At 45.6% G+C, this 24,969-nt stretch overlaps 1 protein-coding gene across 6 annotated transcripts in view; it reads right to left on the reverse strand.

The window, feature by feature from the left end:
• The window catches only part of JARID2 (jumonji and AT-rich interaction domain containing 2), a 253,854-nt gene that overhangs the window by 43,692 nt on the left and 185,193 nt on the right, over positions 1-24,969 (reverse strand). For 5 of the 6 annotated variants that reach the window (XM_019742971.2, XM_074335194.1, XM_074335195.1 and 2 more), the window contains one exon: positions 7,696-7,872. In XM_019742971.2, the coding sequence (XP_019598530.2) occupies positions 7,696-7,872 (177 nt within the window). Of the gene's footprint in view, positions 1-5,812; positions 5,962-7,695; positions 7,873-24,969 lie in introns of those variants that run through there. The other variant, XM_074335197.1, reaches the window with a different exon arrangement.

Consider the following 24,969-nt stretch of genomic DNA (forward strand, 5'->3'; position numbering starts at 1 on the left):
AATTCTGTAAGTCATAGAATGTGACTTACTTTTTCTTACAATCAAAAGTTGTTTGCCACCGTCCCCAGGTCTAAAAAGGTGAACACATCAACGTGCAGTGATGTGAAACAACCACCAGAGCTGAACAGATTTGCCATTTAAACATGTTTCTTACGTGTGTCCCTAATAATTTCTGATACTAAAGTTTAAAAGGGCAGATGACCTTTATGGAGAATATAAAGGTCAGGGCAACTGAAAGACCATAAATCAGGATGAATGGTTTTTGTCATTGAAAAATGATTTCTTGGCCCACTTGGCCCCCAAAGGAGCTGAGGAAAGGACGAGACTCACAGCTGGTGGTGACGGGCCCTACAGCCGGGCCCACGGCAGTTGGCTCTAAGGTATCTTCAGTCTCCAGAGTGCCAGGGGCAGGGACGTCCAGACAAATGGCCTATTGGGATGGCGGGCAGTGGGCTCTCATACTTTATCACTCTCAAGAAACAAGACAAAGCACGCAGGACTACAGGTGTACTCTGAAGGGGACATGTGTTAACTCTCGAATGACAAGCACATCAAGTGTTTTGCAGTTTAGGGTCTCATAAAACCCTGTATTCAAGGGGATGGATTCTGAAAGGCCGGCCACATCTGTAGTAAATGACTCTGGTCCACCTTTGGATTTGAACAAGGAAGCTGTTAAGTATTCACAACACACTTGGAGAGATATACCTTGAAAATGTGTTAAATTGGAAGGTACCCCATATCCACCATCAATGATACAAGAAGAATTGGTAATTTTCAGAATAGAAGTATTAATACAGAAAAGGTAAATACGGAGATATCTGCATGGTAATAAGGATTGTTTTCAAGGGTCTCCAAATAAACATTGTGGATCCACCATTCAATCAAATACTTGTACACCTCCACCCACCCTCCAGCCAGGAAACTTTCAAAGATTCTATATGCACATTGTACAGTCTCTGGGAGCAGCGCAATTTACCAAGTGACTAAAGATTCCCCTTAAGACAGGCCATATGAATTTAGCTGAAAATATTAAATACTGTGCAGTTTGCTGAACAGCTCGGCAATTCAATTTACAATGTGCATGATATAAACATATCCCAGCCGACTATGGACAACAAAATTGATTCAAGATTCTAAGGTTCAAGCACATGATATTAATTTACTCACAACTGCAGGGTATTGCAGTTCTTTAGAAGACAGAATCCTAGGGCATGAGCCCGGTGACAGGACAGGAGCCAGCCCCCACCCTCTGACCACTCGCCAAGGGCCAGGACTGTGTGTCTGTCACTCACTCCGTCCTAACAGACTCTTACGTATATTTACTGAGCTCTAGCGCACGCGTCATGTAATGCGCCCATTTAAAGTATATCATCCAATGGATTTCTGCATTTCACAGAGCTGTCCCACCATTTCCATACTGTAACATTTAAAATGTTTGCATCACCCCAAAATGAAACGCCATGAAGAGGTCACTTCCCATGCTCCTCCCTCCCCAGAGCTAACCCTAATGGGAAAAGCTGGTGTTATCAGCATTTTACAAACAGGGAAACTGAGGTTTAAAGAGACTGAACAGCTGGCCCAATGCGACCTGTTTAGGAAGACACATCTGAGCCACACGATTCTCTTCCACCACCAGGGACATCGCCTAGCTGACTGCCACTGAAACCTGCATAAGCATCTCACCACAAAGGAAAGGGGCCTCACAGTCCCAGGAAGAGGCATCCACACACTGAATTCCGAGGGGCGCTGGCCCGCTGTCCTAAGTTGTATGTGTCCCGCAGGTCCTGTGTGGACCAGTGAAAGAAATACTTCAGGAAAATGAGAAGAAATGGGGGTCAGGCTGATTATACCAAGGGGCAGGTGTGACAGGGGACCTCGTGCCACCCTTGAAACAGCTCGTTCTGGGCAAGTCAATAATGTCACACACTCACAGTGGTCGTACGCCTCTCAGAAAGCCCTCACTGTGTGCCAGGCCTTTAAACATACTAATGTCCCAGGATTCTCTCATCAGTTACAAGGTTGTCCTAGGCTTCTGGATCTTTTCAGTTACATGTGGTGTTAATGATAATAGCCAACGGGCACAACTGTTACTAACTCACTTAGCTCTCACAGAACCTAGGAAAAAGACTCGTTACCTCTTCCTTAAAGGTAAGAAACCAGAAGCACAGAAAGCCTGCCTGAGGCTGCACCATGACGGAGGACAAGCGCCAGCCAGCATCGTGCTCCCGGCAACGGAGCCAAGCAGCCCCATGTGCAAAAGCGGTGGCCGGTTAGGAATCAATACGTTATAACCTGACTCTAAATGTACTACTGCTCTTAAAAACCACGCTCCCAGCCCGTATTCCAATTTTTTGGAATATTCACTTGCCTCAACAGGAAAACAAACAGGGCTATCAGAGGTTAAAGAAAAGTAAAGAGGCTAGCCCCTGAAAACTTCAATTAAAGAAATAAGCATCTGTCAGCCAGAGAGCATCTCCTCATTGCACGGGGCTATGGCGGGAGGGACCCTGGCCCTGCCCGCACCCCTCGCCCCAACAGAGAGAGGCCTGACTGCCCCTCAAGGCAACTGCAGAGCAGGAATGCGGTGAACTCGTCCCCGTGATTGCTTTCTTGGCCTTCACACAACATGCCCCCGGTGTGAATCCAAAAGCAATTAAATCATTCCAGCTGGGAGTCCAATGACACGTTGTTTAAAAAGTCTTCTGAGAAATGTCCCTGTTCAGAAAGTGATGAGCGCACAACGGAACAATGGTCTCTGCTATTCCTTCCATTGTTGCTAAGTGCAAAAAGGCACTGGAAGAGGACACAATACAGGCTGATGTGAGAAATGAACTTTCACCAAATTCTCTGCACAGGATGAGGAACTCCTCATCGCAAGGCCAATGCTGAGGGAAAACCCAGGCCAAACTCATTCCAAACCAGTGTATTAATTCCTCTGGTCTACCTCACTTACCCAACTGGAAAAAAATAGCCAGTGATGAGAACTATTCAAAAACTAAGCCATTTCAAATATCAACTCGTAACATAAATACCCACGGAGCAGTGTTTTGACTGTGTTGTTTTGTTTCCAAATGGTGATTACCTAAGGGCTCTCTCGTTAGGATCATGTGAGGTTCTGTATATGCAAGAGTATTTCGGAAACTCTGAAGAGCTATTGCAAGAGAAGTTGCTGGAGGCAGTGTTATTGTAACCCTTGAGTGTTAACCCAAGGTTAAAGCACGTGTGATGCTGTCCATGTCATTTCGGATTATGTATCTTAATAAACAAATCCATTTCCATTAAGACGCTCCAGTGGCTTATAGATGAGAGCGTTCGAGTCCTGTGTCACGTCTGCGAAACTCAACCTCTGCCTGGGGACATCGGGCTCTTGCTGGAGACTCCTGGGGTCAGGGCTCCAACTCCAAGGAAGGAGATGCTGTCACACACAGGCCCAACTACACACTGAGCACAGCAGTGCGGGGGGCGAGCTGCAGGGGGCGCTCTCCTGGCTCCTGCTCCCTAGGGAGCCCCCTGCTGCACTCAGGGTCAAGTTTGGGGGGAAAACAAGAGAAAGTGGGACTCGTTCGATCGGGAGGCTGGTTTCTAGTTTCCTCAAACTTACGCAGCCTAAACGAAACTGGACACAGCCTCATGCGGGTTTGAGGACAAAGTAAACAGCATTAGTTTCCACATTTTGTTTTCTGTGTATTTCTCTGCCCACATTTCAGTGCGGGGTCCTCTCGTGGGGGAGAACACAGATGTGGCTAAGTTTCTCGACACATGCCAACATCTCCAGCATACAAAGTAGGGAGAAGCACCGAGAAAAATACTGTCATGGGAAAGCATGGAGAGGCAGCTTGCTGTCCACTCTCTTGTGTGAAAAAGTCAACTAGTCTGAGGATGTGCTTGCCCACACGGTTATTATGCCCTCATCCATGTTACTGCCGTTAGAAAATGTATTTTAACACTCGCACATTCTTCTCCCCAGTCAGAAATCCAAAGGAAATGGAAATAATCTGTCTCTAGGTTTTACTTTTTGGAAAACGAGGCATGGCAGAGGAAGGAAGTGCCCTCGTCTCATTCATCTCTGCCACGCAGGCAGAGAGCTTATCTGACTCTCAAGAATGGTTCTTTTTTTGCTTATGTTCATCAAGCGTCCTCTAAAATCAGAGAGTGGGGGTGAGGGGTGGGGGGGATATCACAAGTCTCCTGATGTCTCAGGTGTCACACGCAGGACCCTCGAACCCGTTCTGGGGAGTGGCAAGTCCAATGGCTCAGGTGCCCTCTGACACCACCCTGCTGTTCAGTAGGAGACAGCGAGGCATCAGCACCGTACAAATCTAGTCAAGCTGAGCCCTGCGGGCGCTCTCAGAAACTGAACAGAAAAGGGTTCAATCTTCTGAAAATAAAGATGCTTCGCCTCCCCAGACAGAACAAACGAAGGTGCCTAGGGCAGGTCCTGGGTAAAGCCGGGGGCTAGCGTGTTTCTCATATACACCATCACCTACCATCCAGCCACTTCCTTTCAAGACAAAACCACTGGCCCAACGCCAGGCCAACAGACCAGGTAATCACCTTCTGTACGCCCACCGAGAAGTTTCTCTCACAAGTGAAGCCTCTATAGGAGTATCTGTTTCATTCTGTGGTCACACATCACATTTAAATAAATGTCCCCTTTTATAACTGATGGGTACCCATAACAAAATCCCATTACAAGGAATTTCAAGGAGTCCTGCTCTACACTTACAAAGAAATGGGTCTCAGTAAAAGCAAAGCAGGAAAAACAGTTTCTAGCTGCCATGGAAATTGCTGCCAACGTTTGCTCTGTATTTATGACAATGACAGTGGTCAAGGCAAAATTGTTACCCTCCTGCCTTAGACGAGAACTCAGCCAATTCCTTCACCCTCATCCCACCTAATTCCCTGCAATTTCCTGCCAGATATTCACTGCCCCTTCCCATCATCACCCCGCAGCTCATGTAAAAAGAGCATTAAAGATAATGAGATCCATGCACACGAAAGATGGCAATTTTTGACACTGGAAGTTGAATCTATGAGAAAATGGTCTCGGCAACTCAAACAAGCTGGAAAAAGAAAAGAGGTGAGGACCCAACTGCAACTGCATGAGCACACACAGGGTTAACTGACCTGTGTAACATGACAGGTAAATTCACCTACTAAACAAAGAAAACGAAAAATAACATCTCATGGAACCATTCTGATACAGTACTGATCAAATGTATATCATATGAACACAGAGACTAACAGATATGAGTCTCATTTCATGTTTCGTTCATATTTACTCTTTTCTTTTTTTTTTTTTAAGATTTTATTGGGGAATATTGGGGAACAGTGTGTTCTCCCAGGGCCCATCAGCTCCAAGTCGTGTCCTTCAGTCTAGCTGTGGAGGGCGCAGCTCAGCTCCAAGTCCAGTTGCTATTTTCAATCTTTAGTTACAGGGGGCACAGCCCACCATCCCATGCGGGAATTGAACCAGCAACCTTGTTGGGAGCTCGCGCTCTAACCAACTAAGCCATTCGGCCACCCCTCGTTCATATTTACTCTTGATTCACATTAAACCAAAAGTAAAACTACAAGATTAAATACCTTCTCAAGAATTAAAACAACAACAACAAAGCCCTACGAGTCTCCCTTCTTGCTTCATTTTATCTCGGAAACCTCACTCATTCTGACGCTTCCACCTGCAGCTCCATGAGAATAAATTCCACTCTATTCTTTGTGGCTCTGTCTTTCACTATCACTGCAAACTCAACAGATAATCAAGTTCTCAACTACCCCCCAAATCAACTCCCTTCCTAATTCCTGCTGTTACCTTCAGCCCTGCCTCTGCAGGCAGCTGTGAAAAGCTGATCATTTTGCTTCAAAACGCCTCTTGCACTCATTTGAACTGCTGTATGTCCTCAAGTCCAGTTTCTCATCAGCTGTTTCCTGGCTGGAGTCCTCGGACTGTCCTCATGTCTCCTTTCATGCCAGACTAAACCCTGTTGCTAGAGGAATCATTCTGAACTTGATGTATTCCATCCTGTTTCCACATCTAAAATCATTAACACTTCCCAGTTCTCTACATTTGAATTCTTCCTCCTACTTAGCAGGACATATGTTCTCAACGCTACCCTGGTCTCGTTACCCCGAAGCATCCCCTCCCCCGCAAATACTGGTGGGTCAGTGTTCCAGCATTCCACAACTAGGCAATAGTCCACATTCCACTGCTTGTGTGGAATGTCACTGCTCATGAACTTCCCCCTGAAGTTCATCTCTCCACTTGTACCTGTACTCCAACTCCTACATGCAGCTCTTTTTCAACTATCAAGATTTCCTGATGACCACAACTGCAGGTAAGAACCTTTTCCCTGAAAGGTTAAAAATAAGTCACCATTTTGTATTTTGTATTACACAGTAGGGATATTAACCCTATCTCCCCAACCGTAAGTCTTTAAAAGAGGTCATTTCTTTACCCTATTTACAGCCCATCTAAAAATAGCCATAAGCTATTAATCATCACTAAATCGACACAGCGGAAATGTCCAACGACGCGAGGCAGACAGATTCCCATCACGTCACAAGCTATGCTTGTACCGAACCTCTATTTCCCAGTGAGTCCAGAAAGACGTGGTGGAGCTTCGCGTACAGCCAGCTGGGGGGCGGAGAGGGAGAGAGGGATGAAGGGATTGAGATTGATTTTCCTTTGCCTCAGTCGCTTATCGACAGCACTGATTTTTCTGCCACTTGTACACAGGGGATCCTTAGGATGGGGTCTCTGAGTCCTACGTGAAATATGTCTAGCAGAGCACCCGGGAGGAGCTCAACAGAAAACAGCCATAATATCTCCCTGCTCCACTGTCACTGCTTCACTCTGCTTTTCCTACTTCCTTTCCCCCACATCCTGCTAAGCCAATCTGCTATCAAGTCCTCTCAGTAACATCCCTGCCGTATTTCTGTATCTACCTCCTCATTTTTGTCCTTATATCCCTGTTATTTATATTTCCGTGACCAACTCTTAGTCCCTCGTTACCTTAGGCGAGGTAATTGCCTACAATTACAGCCTTCCAATGTGATTCCTCTTCTTCAAGTCCTTTCCCTTTCCGTAATCCTCATAACCAGTGCCGGCTTCATCGTTTCAGAACACATCTCTAATTAAGTCTCTTCCCTGTGGAAAAACCACTGGGCACTTTCCACTTAAGCCAACTTAACAGTTCCCCTCTCTGCTATCCAACCTTTTGTCCTATTCCTCCTCCTACACACTAGAGCACTTGTTCACAATACATGTGCATTTACTTGATTCCTTATGCTGAATAATGGTTCTTTTTACACTCTCTCCACCTGCTGAAATCACAGCAAGTTAATCACAAAAGTTTCTTCATGAAATCTTAACCACCCCTGATTTAATGGAATCTCTTTTCCGATTTCTATTATCTGCAGCTCTTATGGATTTATCGTCATCTCCCCAACATAAGTGTATCTACACTCATCTTGACGGTCTATTCATCTAGAATGTACTTGACTGTACAGACTTATACTCATCTCTCTGCCCTTAAAGTGTCTTGTACTTAGAGAAGTATCCAGAGCTGGCTTTCCCATTAACCAGCTCCACAGCTTTCATCTTCCTCTTCTTCTCAACAGGTGGATCTAATCCAGCTCTTACCCAAAGCTTTGGATTTTATCTTCTTTTTTACCCCGAATCAGTGCTAAACCTACCATGCCCATTGTGAACATGCTTGTGGGCTTTTCCTTTCCTGGGGGTGGACTGGCATGAAGACGAAGCATTGCTCGTAGCTGTTTTGACATCTTCTGTCTCATCCTCTTCCTCCTCGCCGTCCTCCTCGTCCTGAGAGCTTCCGAAATATACCATGCTGTTGGGCAGCGCAGGAGAACCTGGGAGGTTTGAGAAAGAGGGCTCATAAACACAGGCCTGAGGCTGACCCCTCCCAGAAGGAGCACTACAGAGAGGCATTTATTACGCTATGGACCTAAGTCCTCATGACTGAGCAGACAAAACGAAGCTATTCATCCCTACTGCCATTTTTAATTTATTTCTCAAATGTCCCCCAGGAAATATAAGTCCATCTGTGTCCTTTTAACAGATTTCAAGCAAAACTCCCCCAGTAGGGGGATGATGCCATCCCTTCACCGAACATACCAACTCAAAAAGTTTTTAATTTCATCTGAATAGTTATTGGGGGGAGGGGGGGGAATCCCCACAAAACTCTGAAATTGAATTGAACAAGAAAAAAACACGAATCAATAAAATAAAAACATCTAACCATTGTGTTGAGGATAAAACTATTCTGGATTATGCCTTTAACTTAATAAACTTAAAAAACATGAATTTAAGCAAACAAATTTAAGAATGAAAGAAAAGCAAGTGATAAAAATAGAATATAACATTTCCTTACATAACTGTCTTATATTCAAACAGGGTGAATGACAGCCATGGATTTCCAAAAATCATAACACACTTAGAAGCTACTTCAATGTTATGATCATGTTAATAAGCAATAGAAGATTATTAAAATAAATTTCTGTACAACACTAACTAAAAGTACTAGATTAAAAAAAAAAAAAACCCTCATAAAAGAACTCACATCTGTCATGCCTTTTATACTTTAATCTCCTCATCCCCAAATGTTTTCATTTCTGAACCTAAAACAGCAGTTAACACCAGAAAATAAGCCCAGTGTTATAAAGAAGCATAACACAGCTCTTCCTTATCAGGTAATGACAATTCAGAAGTAGATCAGTCAACTCATTGGTGTCTGGGACCAGAGGCTGCTAAAGTCCAAAGAAAATCCCCCAAATTAATTTCCAGCAACAACTTCAGTCTTCTCCCCCATTAAGTATTTTTGGGAGAGCTACTACCAAGTAGCAGAAGAAGTGATAAACGCAGAATTCATTTCTTCTCCCTCCCACTTTCCTATGAATGAACTAACATTCTAGTAACATCAATGAAGATACAAGTAACCAATTTGCTCTCCTTCCCAAATGGAGATCTCACACTGTAAATTCAATGGTTAAAACCATTCGTGTCCAAATTCAGAGCTACATGTTCTAAGAAGGAGGTGGGAATGAATCAGATGCAAGGGGAACTGAAGTGGCAAACCAAACACCCATCTTGCAGAAATGCAAAGACAAAACAGACACTTCAAGCCCCCCTTGTCTTCTGTTGCAATCATGACCTCCCAATATTCAAAAGCCCCAAAAGTTGCCCTCCACAACTAGCTGAAGGACAACTTGACCTGGAGCTGATGGGTCCTGGAAAAACACACTGTTCCACATTCCCCAATTTAAAAAAAAAAAAAAAAGCCCCCAAAGTTCTGTGGACCTCACCACTGGGTGGAAATGAAACTCCAAAGGGATGTATTGGCAAAAAAAAGACCCTCGGTGGACAGCAGAATTGGTGCAGTCTGACAGAAGCCATTCCCCGTCTTAAGGCTTCTTTTTTTCCCTCCCCTTTGATCATTTCCAATTAGAAGCAGGTTTTCAACAGAAGGTTCTTAAACCTGACACAGACTTGGGGGGAAATCATTTAATCAAGTAAGAGCTAGAGATGAAATGAAATAAAAGGAAAGGAAATACTTAAGCGATATTGCCACTGGAACATAGGTTTATTTTTGTTCTGTGTGGTTTTACAATTATTACATGACTGCCTGTGATTAGAAAAAGGAGATCAGAGGTTTTCAATCAGGACTCACCATTTACAGGTAATAAACCAATAACATTGTTGGAGCCTTCTTTCCGAAATCTAACTTTATAAAAAAAAAAGTACTTAAGAAAAGGCAGAAGAAACTTTATTTCAGCACTCAAAAGGGGTTTTGGGGGGGGGGGGGGATTTAATCATAGGCTGCAACTCATCCTAGCATGTACCATAACATAAGGTGACATGTCACATGCTGTCACACAGACACAGAGGGGAACCTTCAACACTTGGGAAGTTACTCAGCAGTTAACTTTCCCTCTTCAGTAAAATGAGAGGGAATAGGTTAAATGATCTCTTCAAGCTCCTTCCAGATCAAAATATCCAATAGTCTAACATCCAAGTCTAATTTCTTCTAAAGAGCCTTCCTACACTCTGCCCTGGACACGTTGACTAGCGGTTGAAATTAGAAAGTTGGATTAGGACGGAAAAGAGCAGGTTTTTGTGTAGGCCCTGCAATAACTTCCAGAGCTGACTCTGCCATCTGTTGGAGGGTTAAGGAAGCGAGCCACTGCCCCTCCAGCTTCCCTCTTCCTCTCCTCTGAAGAAAATGCAAGGAACTCTGCAACTGAGGAGCAATGTGAAGAGAGGAAAGACTCAAAAAAAATATTCTGTTTCAAAGACAATCGGGTAAAATCCACGGGGAACCCACGAGAAAGAACAAGGAAGTAACCTGCACTTACAGAAACTGTTGAGGATGTTTTAAAATCTCAAACACTGGCCAAGCAGCATGAAGCAACAATCACGTTCCTTATACTCAAGAACTGGGGAGAACGGGGAGAACATTAAGTTTATGTCCCAAACAACTAAAATGGAAAAGATGTCTGGAATCTCAGTTCAGCATCCAACTTCTGTAAATATCCTAAAGAAATTGTACAGGGTAATTTCTTCAACAAAAACAGAAAATAATTAATCTTATGACTGGATTTGTTTTACAGCTTCTCAGTAAATATAAATAAAGTGATGTAATCAGCTAGGTATTCTGAAACAAAGTGAGAGGCTAATGTAAGAGAAATTTAAAATAGGGGACAGAAGACCAGTAAAGAGTGGGCGCAGGGGGTGCTCTGGGGGGCTCACTCTCAAACGGAAATTTAGAAGAACAATACAAAGCCCTTCTGATGGAACTAGCCCTGCAGTCAGAAAGGACGTGATTTCCTTTAAATACGGGGACACAGGCGACAAAAGCAGATTGCCTGCCTCTAAAAGGTGATTTGGGTTCTATTCAGGTGACTGACATGTTGGTGTGGACCTAAAGGTAAAGCACCAACAAAGAAAAACAGGTAATGATGGTTCTTAAGCCAGATGAGGAATGGCGAGTGTGGTACGATAACGGGAAGGAAAACTCCTGGGAGAAGGGATAGTGGAGGAAGAAGATCATTGCTCAGTAATGAAGAATTCAGCTGGGTAGAGTGGTAAACTACCAACACAGGCAAGAAGATGCCCTTGGTTCAAATATTACGTTTGTACGAATCCTTCCCTCTGGCAGGCGTCACTCATCGTGAACAACAGTGTCCCCGGGGATGGTCCCCTCCATTCAAGAAGCCACGGCCAACCCATAACCCACCCACCAGGAGTGGCCCAATGAACTACTAGCTTCTTCCCAGAAGGAACAGGCCTCCAGAAGTTTAAGGGGCACCCTCATACCTGTACATGTCGTTCACCTTGTAGTCAAACTGAAGCAAGCAGAAGAGACGAAATCCTACAGAATCTAATGCTGCAGATTCCAAAGCTCTGTCACTATGTAGCTGCGTATTATAAACCCTCTGAGACACCTTCCCCCCAACCCCGCTACAGCATGTACGTCTGCAAAGTAACGGAGAGGCAAGCTCGCAGTCCAGGCCAGCAAAAGCCACAGCACTGCAAAAGCAGCTTTTTCCTTTCTCCTTGAGACAAAACCAGTAAGATCATCTCATGTTTCATAATCAAGGCTATAGAGGAACACTGATTATTCTATGCTAATACGTAGCATATACCAACCTCAAATACATAACAGAAAACAAAAAGCATGAGAAGCCGAAACTAGTTACAACATCCATATGGAGCTTATTTATTTCTTCTTAGCTTAGATAAAAGCTCGATCATCTAATATATTAGGCTGGTGCAAAAGTAATTACAGTTTAAAAGGTTAAAAATCATTGCAAAAACCACAATTACTTTTGCAACAACCTAATACAAGTTTAGAGGGGGAATCTTTTACACACACACACACACACACACACACACACACACGATAAAGGAAAGGATATTTCAAACCCCTAACAGCACACAGAAGTCTGGGTTTTTTATCATTGGTGATAATTATCCCACATTCCTCATTATAAAATGGGTATGTTAGTCATATTGATGCTAAGTAAACAGAAATTTAAATTAATATTTAGTATTTGAAAACAGAAGAGAGTGTGTGTTTTTCCTTAAAAAGCTTGCCACTTATAGATCCTGGCACATAAGAGGTAAGCTTCACCTCTAGAAAATTTATTAGGAAAACTTCTCTCCTCCCAATGTCAGATGAGGCCGACTTTTGAAAAGTTCACTGTGGGTCTAGCCTTCAGGAAAACGGGAATGAAGTTATAGGGATGAAACGAACAAGACGAGAAAACTGGAAGAGAGGGGATTCCCAACCTGAAACTGCTTCCTAAAACGCCAGCTTCCCTTTCCACAGCGAGGCTCACCTACCACCAGCTGCAAAACACCAGCAAAGGGCTCAGCACGCCTCATTCTGAGTCTCTGCCCTATTGGGGACGAGCTGAGGTACAAGCCCCATTTGTGAAAGCAGGAGAAGCTGGCATCACACAGAATTACATCATCCATCTCCTTTAGAAACTCTGCAGTTTCAGGTAAGTCAGCAATGAAAGGTAAGTATCTTAAGAGGGTTGCGAATTGTGTGGGGTTTGTTTTCTTTTTTGGGGGGTGGGGGATGGGGAGATTATACCCAATAAATTATAAAAGTGTATTCAGTATATATAGTTTTCTATTAAAATTACAGGCAGATTTTTCTATCCTGATTATTCAAGTGCATTAGCAAATGTGAAAAAAAATCTGAACTTGGATCAGATAAGTGGAATCGGGAGTAGAGAACGCATCTGTGCTTTGCCAAAGCCGTATCTCATTACTTTTCAGAATTAGCTGGCAACGTCTCCACAATATTTACTGAAGTGAAAACCAAATGTTTTCATCTGGACAAAAATCAAACCGTGGTGTGTTACAACCACAACAGAAATCATCTTAATCCAAAAGCTTGCTTTCTCTAATTTGGGCTGTGGTTTCTATAAAATTGGAGTCTTCTCCATGAATCATGTACACATACAAGCCCCCCTTCCCCTTCTCTTCCCTCCCCCGACCAGTTCTTTATCTTAACAAGCTAAACATAGCTCAGCTCTATTCTGGAAAGACCCAAAAGTGATTCCCTGCACAGTGTCATTTAGCTGGGGAGTCAGATTCTGTAGTTTGACCTAATAAACTCTGGGCTGGCCCACTGAGTTGGCATTTTCATGACTGATCTTCAGGAGACACAAACAGAATGAGAAGTAATCAGCCCCTACAATCAGATTAAACTGAAAAAACAAGGCTTCAAAGGGAGCTCTGACGGACCGGGCAGGGGGATAGAGGCATAATGACTTACTGATTTCCTGAGTTAGAGGAGAGCAAAGTGCCATCCAACTGAAACTGCAGTCACAGAAAAAAGTAGTTGCGACAACTGCCCTCGTTCATTAATCCAACTCTGTCGGTACCAGACAGAGTGACCCAAACAGACCAGGCGTCTACACTCATCCTACACACTCAGGCACTCACACATGTAAACACAAAGAGCCCTGCAAGGCGATGGAACAGCTGTCACACTGAATGGCCATCTCTCCGCCTCTTCCAGGCTGGCCTTCACAACTTACAAGAAAAGAAGAATTTACCAGGATTTCCCAAACTTTATCCACTTTCATAGGCCCCGAGATTATCTGCCATACCCAGATACGCACATGCTTCCATTTTCTTTAAAAGAATTCCCACGTACGACTTAAAGCCATTACATCGGTAGTAGAAAATTAACACGTCTGTCTTAAAGAAAAGCTAAAAATTAAAGTTACAATAACATTTTAAAACGTTCAGTTAAAGTCATTTTTGGCAGCCCCGGGGCATATGCAGCAGGGCGTGGGGAACAGACCCCCAGGCCAAAGGCCAAACACAAAGGAACCCCCTGTTCCTTATGGGAGACGGAGCTGCCCGTGCAATGGTGCCCATCCTGGGACTGCAGCTTTGTTTCCTGTGCCTATGTCAAACAAAGATGCCAATCACTGGAGACGACTCCACATAAAATCCAAAAATCGAGGACAGAGCATCCGCTCGGCAGTCGTGCCTACTTGTCTCACGAGACTCAATTTACTTGTCTGTACATTGAACATCTCTCCCGCCGTAACAATTGTGATGACCCCAAAAGCGGGGAGGTAACGTATGCGAAAGCACTGTAAGCAACTGACACGTAAGTGATATTATTAGGCTAATACATGGCTTGTGACAAAAACTCCTAACTAAACTAAATTCAGACTGTCGGTTTACATAGGTAAGGGCAGAGGCAATTTATTTTCTACTGGCTTTCCTAAATGGGAAAGTAAGCACACTGGTGGCAACCATCTAGGGAGGTGTGGAATTCCACAATGAATTCATCAGAATTTCTGGACGTTGGGAGTCGGTGTGTGTGGGGGCAGAGCCCCAGAAAGTAGTTTACAGGCTCTTGGCCTCACGTGGAAGGGTGCTGGCTCGGGTAGTAGATGGCCGTCAGCTGTAGCCAGTTAGCCAATTAGCCGCCAATATAACTGCTGCGGCTACGGAGGAGAGTGGAGGAGAGTGAAAGAGAGTCGTCGGTGGGTTGCAGACAAAACGGACAGCAGGTCGCACGTCCAGTGAACCCAGCCTCCAGTGAGACCGTAGTGGTATGACTCCCCTACCTATGGCTCCGTGGGTGTTCCTTTTTGGCCTCACCATATCCTGCGTTATGTGGGGAGCGGGACCAGAGACCCTGCAGGCCTCCCCGCACAACAAATGGCACAGCGAGCAGGGTATGGTGCCGGCCAAAGCTCTCCAAAGGACGGTGGAGCAGTTTGTGTGTATGAACACTCAGTCTCAGGAAGACCAGGAGGAGCAGCTGCCGGAGAGCTGGACCCCGTGGAGGGGTGGGAGGACGTGGATGGTTCTCCCACCAGCACAGGAAAAGCCATGCAGCTGCTGCAGAGATGGAGCCCCGTGGAGAGGTGGAAAGATGTGGACGGTTCCCCAACCAGCACAGGCCGGAGAAAGCGAAGGTCGTTGCAGCCCTGTGGGCCGGGAAGTTCCTGCTCAGGCAGCCCGGATGCAGGACTTATAGTCCCAGGAGGTAACGCTTGCTGAGTCCTCCGTGGGAGATGAGGGTGAGGTCAAGGTCATCCCTCACCCCCAGGACAGCCCTGGCGAATGACTATGGACTATGGGGAATTGCCTTCCATCCCTAATTTAATGGACCGCTTGACTGTTTGTTTGGGAACTGTTGTTAGTGGAACTGGGGGATATTTGCTTTTGTCTCTTGACTGGCCGCCATTGAGAATATGTAAGCACCTTGATTGTGAGTCGCTGTTGTTCCAGCAGGGTACCCTGAGAGGCACAGAGAGAGTGGCAGTGCCCTGAGAGCCCTGGCTGTGTCCAGGAAGTGTGGCTGTGCCCACAGAGAGTGGCAGTGCCCTGAAAGCCCTGGCTGAGTCCAGGAAGTGTGGCTGTGCCCACAGAGAGTGGCAGTGCCCTGAGAAATCCTAGCTGTGCCCGGGGAAACTAGTGGTACCCTAAGAAGTCCAGGAAGTCTGGCCGTGCCCAGAAGTACTGGTGGTGCCCTGAGAAACCCTGGCTGTGTCCGGGAAGACAGGTGGTACCCTAAGAAGTGCAGGAAGTCTGGCCGTGCCCAGAAGCACTGGTGGTGCCCTGAGAAACCCTGGCTGTGTCCGGGAAGACAGGTGGTACCCTAAGAAGTCCAGGAAGTCTGGCCGTGCCCAGAAGCACTGGTGGTGCCCTGAGAAACCCTGGCTGTGCCCAGAGAGCCTGGCTATGTCCAGGATATTGCATTCACCCCCAGGCTCCTCGCACAGGTCCTCATGAAGACGCTTGTCGCGTAGATTGTGAGGCGAGAGCCTGTAGGGGTGGAGTGTCGGGACAGAGCCCCAGAGAGCAGTTTCCAGGCTCTCGGCCTCACGTGGAGGGGTGCTGGCTCGGGTAGTAGACGGCCGTCAGCTGTAACCGTTGAGCCATCGGCCGCTAATATAACTGCCGCGGCTGCGGAGGAGAGTCGAGGAGAGTGAAAGAGAGTCGCCGGTGGGTTGCAGACAAAACGGACAGCAGGTCGCACGTCCAGTGAACCCAGCCTCCAGTGAGACCGTAGTGGTATGACTCCCCTACCTATGGCTCCGTGGGTGTTCCTTTTTGGCCTCACCATATCCTGCGTTATGTGGGGAGCGGGACCAGAGACCCTGCAGGCCTCCCCGCACAACAAATGGCACAGCGAGCAGGGTATGGTGCCGGCCAAAGCTCTCCAAAGGACGGTGGAGCAGTTTGTGTGTATGAACACTCAGTCTCAGGAAGACCAGGAGGAGCAGCTGCCGGAGAGCTGGACCCCCGTGGAGGGGTGGGAGGACGTGGATGGTTCTCACACCAGCACAGGAAAAGCCATGCAGCTGCTGCAGAGATGGAGCCCCGTGGAGAGGTGGAAAGATGTGGACGGTTCCCCAACCAGCACAGGCCGGAGAAAGCGAAGGTCGTTGCAGCCCTGTGGGCCAGGGAAGTTCCTGCTCAGGCAGCCCGGATGCAGGACTTATAGTCCCAGGAGGTAATGCTTGCTGAGTCCTCCGTGGGAGATAAGGGTGAGGTCAAGGTCATCCCTCACCCCCAGGACAGCCCTGGCGAATGACTATGGACTATGGGGAATTGCCTTCCATCCCTAATTTAATGGACAGCTTGACTGTTTGTTTGGGAACTGTTGTTAGTGGAACTGGGGGATATTTGCTTTTGTCTCTTGACTGGCCGCCATTGAGAATATGTAAGCACCTTGACTGTGAGTCGCTGTTGTTCCAGCAGGGTACCCTGAGAGGCAGAGAGAGTGGCAGTGCCCTGAGAGCCCTGGCTGTGTCCAGGAAGTGTGGCTGTGCCCACAGAGAGTGGCAGTGCCCTGAAAGCCCTGGCTGAGTCCAGGAAGTGTGGCTGTGCCCACAGAGAGTGGCAGTGCCCTGAGAAATCCTAGCTGTGCCCGGGGAAACTAGTGGTACCCTAAGAAGTCCAGGAAGTCTGGCCGTGCCCAGAAGTACTGGTGGTGCCCTGAGAAACCCTGGCTGTGTCCGGGAAGACAGGTGGTACCCTAAGAAGTCCAGGAAGTCTGGCCGTGCCCAGAAGCACTGGTGGTGCCCTGAGAAACCCTGGCTGTGTCCGGGAAGACAGGTGGTACCCTAAGAAGTCCAGGAAGTCTGGCCGTGCCCAGAAGCACTGGTGGTGCCCCGAGAAACCCTGGCTGTGCCCAGAGAGCCTGGCTATGTCCAGGATATTGCATTCACCCCCAGGCTCCTCGCACAGGTCCCCTCGCGGAAGACGCTTGTCGCGTAGATTGTGAGGCGAGAGCCTGTAGGGGTGGAGTGTGGGGTCAGAGCCCCAGAAAGTAGTTTACAGGCTCTTGGCCTCACGTGGAGGAGTGCTGGCTCGGGTAGTAGATGGCCGTCAGCTGTAGCCAGTTAGCCAATCGGCCGCTAATATAACTGCTGCGGCTACGAAGGAGAGCCGAGGAGAGTGGAGGAGAGTGAAAGAGAGTCGTCGGTGGGTTGCAGACAAAACGGACAGCAGGTCGCACGTCCAGTGAACCCAGCCTCCAGTGAGACCGTAGTGGTATGACTCCCCTACCTATGGCTCCATGGGTGTTCCTTTTTGGCCTCACCATATCCTGCGTTATGTGGGGAGCGGGACCAGAGACCCTGCAGGCCTCCCCGCACGACAGTGTGAGAGTAACGCCACGTGCAAGTTGGAAACCTGCAGTTAAGAGGGATGGCCCCCTGCAGCGTGGCCAGTCTTTTCCTTAGCCTTCCTCCTCTCTTTAGTCACAAGCCTTGGCACTGGCCTGCGCCTATCTGATCCCACATTTAGGAAACCCCCCACATCAGGGCCCGTGTCCTATCTGTGAAAGCCCAATGTGACAGACCCAGCAATGAGAACCACTTTCTCTGCTAACAATGTCAGCTAGAGCGGCCTGGCTGAGAGCAATGGGAGAACGGATCTTTTGATTAACAGAATACTCCCCTTACAATCTTTTCCACATTGCTGTCTATACACAAGGCTCAAAACATGCACAAACAAGCACAAACCTAATCAAGGAGGTCTCTGGACCACTTTACCTCAAGTGAACGCAAAGGTCACACCCTACCGCAGCCAGAATGCATCCCTCTTACAGGGGTCCCACCCACCAAGTTTAGAAGAAGAACAAGTTAGAAAGGAACCTCGTGGAGGCCACACACCAAAGTGTGCGCTCTCTTCACCATACAGAACGCCCCAAAATCCTAAGAGACACTGAATCCTGGAGGAAGGGTCACCTTGCCTTTGGGACACAGACACCGATGGCTTCAGAGCTGTCACAGAGAGATTCCTCAGCAAAGAAAACAGGATTAGCCATACTTAGAGGGTTTTTTCCCCCCCATCTACCTTCTCTAAATGGATTTCAGAAAGGACTGGAAAACTGCAGGAATCTCTAGGAAGTAAGGAGAAAGCCAGAGATGACTGAGAGTACGGCTGAAGCTGTGCCAGCAGCCACTGGCAGGGAAAGGGAGACTGCTGTATCTCTGGGGAGGCAGCGCCTGGGCACAGGCCAGCTGGCCAACCGCAGGGCCCATCTTCTGAGCAAGATGTCCTGGAGCCAGCATAAGGGATCAAGGTCACAAAACAATTAAAAGGGATCCATCCTTCCCCTTCTCAGCACTTAAGAATGCCACAGTTTCATATTTCTTCATAACTAGCCTGATAAACTAGCCTGGCAAATAAATCCCTTGCTCAGCAAAACTCAGCCAAGTAACACCGACTCTACTGGAAAACTAAGCATGTGAGGAGCCTAAGGCTGGTCTGATGTGGGGAAAAGACGGTGGTCACTGAAATCCTCAAGGCCGTAAGAACACGATTTCGGATCAAACTTTCATTGTTACCTTTCTCAAAAATTAAGATGCAACACCACTCAGAAGGATCTATCAAGAAAACAAGTTGTGTCCCGCCGTGAACGAGTGCCTCCCTCCCCAAAGAGTTCACAGAAAGGAAAGCATTCCCATTTTGCTCAAGGAAGTTCATTATTAGCTCCATAGAGTTCCTTGAAATTGGAGGATTACTTAATTGCTTTCTAGCAGGTTAATCCCTTTTCATTCTGTGACCTCTAAATCACCCCAGGCTTTTGCATTTGCCCTACTTAGAATTTATTGTCCTCAATACCGAGCCAGGACTCTACCGAAGCACGAGCTCCGTGCCAATAAAGGCAGCAACTGTCTTTAGAGAAAACACGACTCTTCTGGCACCTGCAAATTTAGATGGTTCCTCCTAAGTTTAAAATCAAACCCTCCTCCTCGCTGCTGTACGGCTGCCTAAACTCTCTGGGAGACAGTGAGTAGTGAGTGTACTGGGATGGCTACCACAGGTGCAGTCGGAGCCTGTTTCACACCCATCGGCTTCAGTTTAACTCCACAGCAACTGTGTGCTACAGACACTTGCACACCCATCTTACAAATGGGGGAACATGGGCTGAGTGGTTTATGCCATCTGCCCAGACCCACCAGGCTTCAGCCTCCTGCCTACATTCCTACCATACAGCGCCCCCCACCTGAGACCTCCCTGCAGCCTCACTCCATTCTCGCATGAGCTGCCAGATCATCTTACTAAATTAAGGCTGAGGCATGTTCAGTCACCTCTCAGCTGAAGAACTTGGTGGTGCCCTAACATCTAGCCCAGGACCCCCAGAATCCAACACATCTAACTTCCTTGTTTTAATTTGGGGCCCTCCAAGAAACACACCCCAACACCAATCCATGCCTTGGCAGGGCTTCTGCAGAACTCCCTCCAAGCCCCACTCCCTTTCTCCAAAGCCAGCTCAAGTGCCACTTCCTTTCTGCAGCCAACCCAGACAGCCCAGGGGCAGAGCCCCACTTTCTTCCTGCACGTAAAGGGCACACCTCCTACCTGGCATTTTCACATGTTTATTGCTATGGTCTCTTTCACCTACCACACTGATACTGCTTTCCTGTTTCAAGTCTCTGTTTTCTAGGTGTCTGGCATATAAAAAGGATTCAATAAAGGCTTGCTGAATTAATTAGCCATTGAATGACAGCTGATCAGGGAAGATTCTCTAAGACTCAGGAAACAAAAGGCAGGCAGTCCCAAAACAGAAAGCACAGCTTCACAATGGGTGACAGACAGCCAGTTGTTGACAAGGGATCCTCCTCTCCCCCCACCCCCCACCCAGCTCTCTTCATCCAGCGAAACCGTGACGGCTTAACTGTGACACCCACAGTCAGAAGAACAAGCTATGTGTAGGTGTGTGTATGCTTCAGGAGTCCTCTTTGGGGATCCACCTTGTTTGCAGGGGCCCATAAAGAGAAAAATGTAAATAAGAGAATCATTTAACCTGCCACTGCTCTACTGTGTTAAGCTTTTTAATCTGTTAATAAACATAGTCAGAACAAAGAGAAGACGACAGAACTCATTAAGAATAACGAGACTGGTGACAGAAAACAGAGCGACAGTGCGAATCGCTGCGTGTAGCAGGCGGCACATACCCCCTCTTCTCTTCTCTTCTCCGCATGTGCCAGTGAAAGATACTAATTATGCCCCTGGCAGGAGACATGTGGACCCCCTTCAAAGAAGCTATTTAAAGATAAATACACTGCAGGCAAACACTTCAGGCCCGGCGGCACTATTCATTCCATTCTCCTTTCCTTTAGAAATTTTAGGTCATATTAAACAGGAAAAGAGAGAGCCTTGCCAAACTTAGCTGAAAGGTCTCTGAGTGCCTTAAAACAGATTTTTTTAAAATCTCTACAGCTTTTCATCCCTGAATGATTGACTGGCTAGTGTGTTTACATATCTACACTAATCCCAGTATTATTAAGGTACAGAGGTTGTTTTTTTTCCCCACCTAAGGTTTTCGTTGAAGATACTGAAAAGGGTTGTGGGGAGAAGGTCTGGTCTTGGTCTGGCTGTGTGTCATTAACGGTAAAGAACAACAAGACTCTGAGAAGTCCATTTGCTGCCTTCCCCTCCATCTCAAGAATTATTCTCTTCCACATTCAAAATTAGTGCCTGGTCGATTACAGGTATTAGTTGGGGACTGGAGAAAAAGATGGTCTGTAATCCTTAGCAACAAACGTCACTTCCAGGTCTTTGATTTGATTCCTTCATTATTTCTGCAGCCAGACTCCCTTTCCTATAAACAATGGGCTTATTAAAAACTGCCTCATTTAACCATAAAAAAGAACTGGTCAGAAGTGAAGAATACAAAACTAAAATGAAGAATACACTAGAAGGAATCACCAGCAGAAGAGATGAAGCAGAGGACTGTATCGGCAATTTGGAAGACAAGGTAACAGAAAACACCCAATCAGAACAGCAAAAAGAAAAAAGAATTTAAAAAAATGATATAGTTTAAGAGACCTCTGGGACAACATCAAGCGTAACAACATTCGCATCATAGAGGTACCATCAGAAGAGAGAGAGCAAGGAATTGAAAATATATTTGAAGAAATAATGATGGACAACTTCCCTACCTGGTGAACGAAACAGACATACAAGCCCAGGAAGTGCAAAGTCTCCTAAGCAAGACAAACCCAAAAAGGCCCACACCAAGACACATAATTAAAATAAAATACCAAAAGTTAAAGACAAAGAGAGAAGCTTAAAAACAGCAAGAAAAAGGCAAGTAGTAACTTACAAGGAAGCTCCCATAAGTGTGTCAGCTGTTCTCGCAATAGAAACTTTGCAGGCCAGAAGGGACTGGCAAGAAATATTTAAAGTGATGAAAAGCAAGGAACTACTACAACCAAGATTGCTCTACCCAGCAAGGCTATCATTTGAAATTAAAGATAAGGAACTTCCCAGACAAGAAAAAGCTAAAACAGTTCCTCACCACCAAACCAGTATTACAAGGAGTGTTAGAGGGACTTCTTTAAGATGGAAAAAAAAAAAAAAAAAAAATCAAAAATATGAGTAAAATGGCAATGGTTACATATCAATTACTTTCAATATAAGTGGATTAAATGCTTCAATCAAAAACATAGGGTAGCTGAATGGATAAGAAAACAAAACCCTTACAGATGTTGCTTACAAGAGACTCATTTCAAATCGAAAGGCACATACTGACTGAAAGTGAAAGGATGGAAAAACAGAAAATGCTGGGGTAGCAATACTTATACCAGACAAAATACAGAAAATGCTGGGGTAGCAATACTTATACCAGACAAAATAGACTTTAAAACAAAGGCTATAACAAGAGACAAAGAAGGACCCAGTAATCCCACTTCAGGGTATTTATCTGAAGAAACCGAAATACTACTTCAAGGGGACATGTGCATCTATATGTTCCCTGCAGCATTGTTTACAATGTTCAAGATGTGGAGGCAGCTTGGGTGTCCGTCAATGGATGAATGAATGAAGAGGAGGTGGTACCTATATACAATGGGATACTGCTCAGCCAGGGAAGGGGATGGGTTCTTGCCTTCTACAGCAGCATGGATGGACCTGGAAGGTATTGTGCTGAGTAGAGCATGTCAGACAGAGAAAGACAGGTGCTATGAGATTTTGCTTAAATGTGGAATCTAAAGAACAATATAGAAACAAACTCATAGATACAGAGAACATTTTGACGGTTGCCAGATGGGAGCGGGGGTTGAGAGGGTTGGTGAAAAAGGGGAAGGGATTAAGAAGTACAAATTGGTTGTGACAGAGTAGTCAGGGGGATGTAGGGTATAGCATAAGGAATATAGTCAATAATATGGTAATAACTGTATACAGTCCCAGGCGGGTACTACTCAGGGGGATCATTGCTTAAATTGTACAGACGTCTAACCACTATGCTATACACCTGAAATTAATATGAAATAATATTAAATGTCAACTGTAATTGAAAATTTAAAAAGGAGGGGGAAAAGGTGAGGAGCAAGAATAGGTCCAAATTTCCCCCTAAAGTAAGTCATGCGGATGTAACTTACAGCACAGGGAATGTAATCAATAATATTGTGATAGCGTGATACAGTGTCAGATGGTTGCCCGACTTACCACGGTTACCACTTCTTTAGGTATACAAATGTAGGATAACTATGGTGTCCACCTGAAACTAACACAATGTTGTTGTTAGCTATACTTTTTAATAAAAATCTTTTTTGAAAACTGCCTTCTGCCCTCCTAACAGTGCCTGCTGTCACCCAAGGGTGATGCAGTGCGTGGGCTCCTGCTGCTGAACGTGAAGTTTGCAGCTCTGACAAGCTCCGTGTGGTTTGGAATCCGCACCAAAGAAGAAGAAACAATTAGAATGCAGGTATAAGAATGTTAATCGGATTCCCAACTGTCAGCTTCTCCTGAAAGATTTCCGATGAGGCTGAATCATCATCAGTTGTTATCAAAAAGTGAAAAATACGTCCGAATGTAAATAAGGAATTAGCCAGATAAATGATGAGACATCTGCAAAATGGGACAGGTATTTATGTGATACTGTTAATTTATGTGACACTGGAAAACCAGACTGCCAAAATAACAATGCAAGTCCATTCCAGGGGAGCGACTCACATCATATATGCACATCGAAAGCTTAGAAATATTCTCACCAAGGAGGTGTTAACAGTGGTTGTTGTCTCTGGGAGTCTGGAGAGGGGGTATTTTGAGTTTATTTTGTTTTTTTCCTACTTTTCCATCTTTTCTGCTGATATTCCCAAAAGAAACATCAAATAATACTGTTATGATAAAAAAAAGTTTAATACCTTATTGTTCTTAATTTTAAATGGAGACAGAATTATTAAAGAACCACTACAATAGGGTCATCTATTTACCCCTTGTACTCCTCACAACAGGAGTTTTAATTAGCTCAGTCAACTACACATGAAAACATGCCTTCTAACGCCACCAAGTCCATCAGATTTCCAGGATCATGAAGGTACCGTACGATTCATCTATCCTTTTGGGCTTTTGGAGCCTGCTCAGGTAAAGACAACTAACCTCACAAAAACATGATTCTTAAAATAAAGCTAAAGATGACTCACACTTTTCATACTGCAAATCTAAAAAGTATAGGGGAAAGAGAAACAGTGCAATGGTGTGTCAAATCCTTAATGTATATCAGCTAAAATCAAATAACAATACCTATTTTATTGCCTGGCTCATTAATAAGAATATATTTTTCGTGGGCTCAGAGCATTTTTCCAAAATAGTTTTAATAATCCCCTAGGTTTCACTTATTAACATCTTTGTTTCATCTGACAATTCAAAGAAGTCCACTATGGCTGTGAAAAGACGTGACTCTCTTCTGTCTCGTCTCGAAACATCAAACCCGGATTGCTGGTAAGGTTCTCATGAGGTGCCATTTACTTAATAAGAAGCACACCTCTAAGTACCGGTAAGGTCCTCTCGAGATCTTCCCAAACCACAGAGAATATGATTTTTTAAAATAGTGCATGTACGGGCACAAACACATACATTCCTCTCTAAAAATGAGTCACACCCACCCCACAGTAACCACTTTTATAACTTAATTCCATCAAACAGGGCAATCTCCTGACATCCTCATGGAACAAGATCAGTGGATCTTGCTAGAGAAAATGAAATAGTTCAGTCATGGCTCCATGTTAAATCTGGCTCCAACGGCATTAAAAAGCCGTGTATGACCGAAGGCAAAAAAAGAGAAGAGTGCTACCACAGAAGTTTCATAATCTACCAGAACCATCTTGCTGCTCGTGACACGGCTGCCCTTCAAAGATTCCTTTAACTTACATTCGTTCTTCTGAGCACCACGTCCCACTCATGCTCGTGTTCCTGTGAAACCACACCACAGCCTACCGGCCTCACAGCCCGCCGGTCACCCTTCACCCTTCACAGCCAATCCAGTATGTGGGGTTCTTGTACATTCCTTTCTAGCTTCACCCTCAACACTGAGAATCTTGCAGCAAGGAGTTATGGAAAACCTAATGGAGGTGAAGTGGTAGGAGGCCCACCTACCTCATCTCCCTTGAGTCAAGGCCAAGTGGGTCCCCAGCTGCTAGACAGTTAGTTTCTCCTGGAAT

Source organism: Rhinolophus sinicus, linkage group LG06 (assembly GCF_036562045.2).
Source record: "Rhinolophus sinicus isolate RSC01 linkage group LG06, ASM3656204v1, whole genome shotgun sequence".
Lineage (NCBI taxonomy): Eukaryota > Metazoa > Chordata > Mammalia > Chiroptera > Rhinolophidae > Rhinolophus > Rhinolophus sinicus.